The sequence below is a fragment of the Eubalaena glacialis genome, chromosome 11 (assembly GCF_028564815.1).
Source record: "Eubalaena glacialis isolate mEubGla1 chromosome 11, mEubGla1.1.hap2.+ XY, whole genome shotgun sequence".
In the NCBI taxonomy this organism is placed as follows: Eukaryota; Metazoa; Chordata; class Mammalia; order Artiodactyla; family Balaenidae; genus Eubalaena; species Eubalaena glacialis.
The window spans coordinates 20,585,578-20,591,577 of NC_083726.1; the positions used below are offsets into that span (position 1 = coordinate 20,585,578).

General features: G+C 45.0%; 1 protein-coding gene across 1 annotated transcript in view; it reads right to left on the reverse strand.

Annotated features, from left to right (window-relative positions):
* MYBPC1 (myosin binding protein C1) overlaps positions 1-5,566 on the reverse strand; it is an 80,115-nt gene extending 74,549 nt beyond the window's left edge. The window contains exons 1-3 of the mRNA XM_061206635.1: positions 5,456-5,566; positions 2,532-2,592; positions 388-429 (exon numbers count right to left, since the gene is read on the reverse strand). Of these exons, the coding sequence (XP_061062618.1) occupies positions 388-429; positions 2,532-2,592; positions 5,456-5,566 (214 nt within the window). The remainder of the gene's footprint in view (positions 1-387; positions 430-2,531; positions 2,593-5,455) is intronic.
* Between the last annotated feature and the right edge of the window lie 434 nt (positions 5,567-6,000).

Below are 6,000 nucleotides of genomic sequence, written 5' to 3' on the forward strand. Positions count from 1 at the left end.
GATCTTCCAGGTCTGAGGTAGGATCACCCCACTCTCACAAGAAAGATGTGGGCTTTGTTTGCCTTTAGTTATGTGTGAAAAATCACTGTGAATCCTTCGGCCCCTTGGAGACTCAGTCTCCACAATGCTAAAGCATGGGCGTAACAACAACTTTGGCATAACTTCAAAGGTTTTATAAGTATATGACGTGCCATCCAAGTCAGATTAACATAAGAAAGTTATATAAACACAAGGTATGGTTATTATTACAAACCTATAAGAACTGTGGTCATCCAACTTTTCCATGGGAGTTGGGTTAAAGTTCACAGCCTCAGTGGAGGCCAACTCATGCTGGGATGGATGTTCTGTATTTGCAGCCCAAACATATAAGGCCATGTTTTTACTCACCTTCCCGGGGTGGAGCTGGTGCTGGGGCCAGCACTTCATTTTCTGGAAATGAAAAGAGTAATGGAAGTGTTAGTCTCATTTATCCTGAGAAAAGATATTTTCCACAGCCCCAGGCTCTGCTCAACTCCAGGCAGCCATCTTCTCTGGACTGATGAGAAGAAAAGCATCAACTCAAGACACACTGTCTTTTGGTGTATGGTGTGAGGTGAGGATCTAAATGTGGTTTGAAGATATGTAGACTTCCAGGAGGGGCAGCGTTTAGTGACGGACAGAGCGCAGGTAAAATGGGCATCCAGACGTCCTTCCACTTAGTTATCCCCTCAGGCAGCAGGCGGGGCATTTAATGGCATTGAGCCTGTTTCCCTTCTCCGGAAAAATGGACACAACACCTATCTCATATGCATAGGGTTGCTGTGAGGACGAAATGAGACACCGTGAGTACCCAGCACGTCCCTTAGAGCCTAAGGTGCTCTGTAAATGAGACCCCACTTTCCCCAGAGTGCAAGGACACTGCAGCATCTCTGACACCATCCTGCCCTCATGAGACATACTTTCTGAATGATGATGAGACCAAAGTCCTCTGGCTTTGCAGCGTTTCCTTTTATTACAAGGCAAATCACTGTTCAGAACCACTATTCTGTTCTGGGAAACAGAATCAACCCCCCTCCGTCACAGTCATTTCTGGAAGTTTGTATGCCTGGAGCAACCTTATCCAAAGGTTTCAGAGCTCTGGTTTTGAGGTTTTTATCCTAGGCTTTGGATATCCAGGATTATAGAGCAGTCTGGTGGTAAAGTCTGTTAATGAAACTTCTTTTAAAGACTATACTATGTCCAAGTAGCTAAAGGCATATCCTATGACCAACGGGCATAGAATTTCCCCTGCTGAATCCCCATGGATGCCCAGAACAGGGAATTAGTGATGGGTATGTGAGCCAGCTGCTACTACTCCAGGGCAGGAAGAGGCAGTTGTTGAAGGTGACCTTTTTAAAAATTATTTTCTGTTTGATAAATAAATATCAAAGAAAAGTTTTTGTAGTATAGACACACTGTGGGATCCCAGGAGTTTTATCTTTGTCCAGATCTAGGATTTTCCACATTTTTTCCACAAGTGGCTCCTTCCAAGCAAAGAGGACAATACCTCACAACAAGTAGTTTGGCCTGAGAGTCATCACTGGGCAGGCCAAGTGCCCCGTTTTAGTCTAGGCAGGCTGGGAGGAGACAGAAGAAGGAGTAGTCTGCCCTGCAATAGCCATCAGGAGAGGAGTGATGCAGGGCTGCCAGGAAACAGCAATGTCTTCTTTCATCACTAATTTTTTGTGCTGGGTACAAATTCCAATTTATTGTTTAAAAATACATGATTACTGTATTTTCATTCAGATGATCATAAACAAGTATATTACGATTTACTAATGGGGGGGGAATCTAACCAAAGGAGAAAAGACATATCACCTTACAGACAGGCAGAAGATAATGTGGTCAATGTGATGTGGTTTGAAGATATGGTGATAGCACAAGTGTCCCGTAGATGGCACACCAGAAACACTTTCGTTTCTTTGCCACGTCATGAAAGGATCTTTCCTGCCAGTGTCAACCAGGAGACGAAACCCTCTGTCGAAGCATTTTATTTTCAGATATTTGAGTGCAGCAATGGAAATCTAACGTTGACCTCTTGGCTTTGGGTGAGCTGGGGCTACACACAGGTATCAGAACACCGAGAGCAAGGAGCCTATTTCTTTGACACTCTATCTTTTGGACTTGGCCATTGTCATCCAATGCCCATGGACATCTTCCTGGCTCCCTTTAAGACAAGTTTCTCTGCCTTCCAGTCTCTTTTCCCACAGCTGCAGGTTTACTTATGCTACCACTGTGTTTCATCCTGTTATTCTACCCAAGAGGGTCCCTATTACCTACTAGGTTAGGTCCACACTCTCCAGGTTAAGGGTCAAAGCCATTGCTGGCAGGCACCTCCTGCCTCTCCCTCTTCTTAGTGACCCCAGTGGCCCCTGTTCTAGAGTTGGTTTCTCTTTTCACCTTCTGACCTTCCTGCCACTGAGAAGAGTGGTGATCTTCTCCCCAACAGACCTTCTGTTTTGCCTCTACATGTGGCTGTGTCAGACAGATCTAGGTTCAAATCCTGACACTACGCCTTACAAGTTGTGCAATTGGGAACAATTCCTTAATCTCTGTCAATCTTGGTGTCCTCATCTGTGAAATAAGGATGATAAGATAAATGACCTCTTAGGGTGCTAATCCTATGTAAAATGCATAGCACAGTTCCTGGCGTGTAGATAGAGCTCTATAATTTACAGCAATAACTATTGCCATTATTATTCTTTGGCAATCTTGGTCTGTCTTTTTGACATTTCTCTTAAGACTCTCAGAGCTGATTATTCCATTCTGTTCCCCTCCTTTATTCTGGAGGCATTCTGGACCACCTCATGATACACTATTTATTTCCTAATTATTTTAAAAGTATTTTCCAGTTGTCTCCATATATTTGTGTTTCTTGTCCCTCCCAACTAAACAAAAACACAGATCTTTCGTTCCTTTCCTGTCTCCCTGGTATCGCCTCTAATTGCTGAAACCATATTAAATGCAAAATGAATTGATAAAAAAGAATTAAGAAGGGTTTCTTTGGTGTCTGTGTGTGAGCTATTAAATTGGCTATTCTTCCTCAGCATCTTTGGAAACGAAGGCTCATTTTGTAAGGGAAGCTGAAGTTGCTTAAAATCCTGTTTTGGAAAAAAGGCCAAGGGTGAATTCTAATCAAATAAATAAAAGAGAACCTTGCTGGACACTGAAACTGTAAAAGTGCCCTGAATGTGAATTCTTCATTTCCATGGTGTCTATAGCCCCAGTGTTCTATGTAACAAATCAGACCAAAATGAGAATTTAAAGGGCTTAGTTCCACTTCCAACAAATCCACAGAACATCCATCATTAACAGCCAACTGTATCAGATAGTCAGAACTACAGAAACATGATAGGATATTAATGCTGGTGCATTTTTAGGATAGCCGTGACAAATAGAAGTAGGCAAATGCATGCCTGCCTGGTGAATAGGCAGAGCCACAACTTTTCCTTCTTAAAATCATAGAATCCCCATTATTTGACAGCCAGTGAAGGAATAAATAAATAACAACCACGTATGGGCACCCACTGCATGCATGACCTAGTATATATTAGTTCTTACAATCCTTACAACACTATGCAGTCAGTACTATCACTATCCCCACTTTGCAGATGGGAACTGAGGCCCTGCGGGGTCCCACCGCCCATGAAGGGTGGAACCAGGCTCTGCCCCAGGTCGGCTAGAGTCAGCACCTGGCCTCTGCAGGTTGGGGCTGCATTTCCCTTCTCATCAGCTGCTCACCCCTGTGGAGGCAGAAGTGGGATGATAGGCTTTTCAGAGATTTTCCTGCATTTTTCCCTGCTGAATCGATCGGTCTGATTGTCATGGCCACAGAGCCTCATTTGGATGTTGCCCTATGGACTGGGGAGTGGAATATGCCTCAATTTCCTCATCTATGTAATAGAAATAATAGCAAAACCTATCTCAAGGTTTGTTGGCAGGAATGAAGGAGTTCCTGCAGGGGCAGGGAATGTGGTAAACATCATATATGCTTTCTCTCTCTTTTCATGGTTCTCATCATTATGATCATGATTTTACTGTGACATAACCTGGGAGAATGACACTCAAGTCTTTCCTCACATGCTACCTGCTGGGATTTGCCTTATTTCTAGGTCTGTGGGCTGCATCATGTTAGAACATGTTTGGAATTAGGGTCGGGGCTGAGGAAGCATCTGGAAAATGAACAGAGGAGGGAGGCCCCTCACTCTCCTACTGTAAAATGATAATAATTATTATTTTGATGAGTTCTACATGCATTATAGAGTTTGTGCAATATAAATAAACTGATCAATCAATCAGTCTTGGTGGGACAGAAAGGATAAGAAGATGAACTCTCAATAGATTTCAAGGCAGTTGAGACAAAGAATTCCAGCTGCTCTAAATCTGGAGAGACGGGGGACCAGGAGTGGTGAAGGCCAAGCAGCACATGACTTAGACTGAAAATGAACCACTGTGGGTAAGTCTCAGGGCCTTGAGCTATTCCCCACTTTTGCCTTAAAATAACTGTTCATGCATCTCTCTTACTCATGTTTGTCTCTGACAGGCTCTGTCATGCCCAGCTTTGCCCACGCCTCTAAGAATCATTTGCATGTTCCCCAAATCCATGAGCTGCCTCTATAACAATAATTCATTCACAACAATTTCCAGTGTACCCCACTGAATAGGGACTGTAGAGGAAGCACCCATGCAACCAGAATTCATCGAGCCTCATTATGAATTTAACAAGGGCGGGGTTTATAAAGTTGGCTAAGATGAGATGCCTGTGTTTAAGAATCTCACAGGTAGGGACTTCCCTGGTGGTCCAGTGGCTAAGGTTCCGGGCTCCCAAGGAAGAGGGCTGGGGTTTGATCCCTGGTCAGGGAGCTGGATCCCACATGCCGCAACTAAGAGGCCACACGCGACACCAAAGATCCTGCATGCCACAACTAAGACCCGGTGCGGCCAGATAAATAAATAAATAATTAAAAAAAAAAAAAGAATTTCAGGTAAATTAACTGCCTTTTTCTACCAGTTTAGTTACCAAGCCAGGTGGCTTTTCTCTCTCAAAACATTCGAGACTCAGCACCTCCACAGCCCCTCTTGTGCTTCTGAAACTGCTATGGGCATACGAATCACCTAGGGATTTGGTCCAGTGCAGGTTCCGGCTCTGGGGGTCTGCACGGGGTTCCAGATTCTGCATTTTTAACAGGCTCCCTGGTGATGCTGCTGGCCCACAACCCATACTTTGAATAAGAATGCTCAGACTGTGCCTTCAATGTCATCAAAACCTCTCCCATTCCAAATATGACTGTGAATGGTAATGGGTTCACAGTACATGGGAACTTCTCGTCTCTCTTTGATCACAAGCTTCTTGAGGACAAGGCCTGTCTCCTCCTCCTTTTCAAATTCTGCACAGCAGGTGCTCCGTAAATATAGTTGACTGGCAGGCTGTTCCTACCCGCACAAAAGCCCATTCTGCTCGCTGCCAAGAAATCAAGAACCGCTCCCTGGCACTCCGAGGGCAGCTTTCTTCGTCTGCCTTACCCACAGGGAACACTATGTCGCCCATTGCTGACCCTGCTGCTGGCTGACCGCTCCCAGGCACTCACCCAACCCCATCATTTAGATTTCTTCTTATTGTCAGCACGCCTTCCATTTTGGGAGAGCAATTAGGACTAGAGTTTTGGCCCTCAAAACACCACTTCGGGGGCTTCCCTGGTGGCGCAGTGGTTGAGAATCTGCCTGCCAATGCAGGGCACACGGGTTCGAGCCCTGGTCTGGGAAGATCCCACATGCCGCGGAACAACTAGGCCCATGAGCCACGATTACTGAGCCTGCGCGTCTGGAGCCTGTGCTCCGCAACAAGAGAGGCCGCGATAGTGAGAGGCCCGCGCACCGCGATGAAGAGTGGCCCCCACTTGCCACAACTAGAGAAAGCCCTCGCACAGAAACGAAGACCCAACACAGCCATAAATAAATAAATAAATAAAATAAACCAAAAAA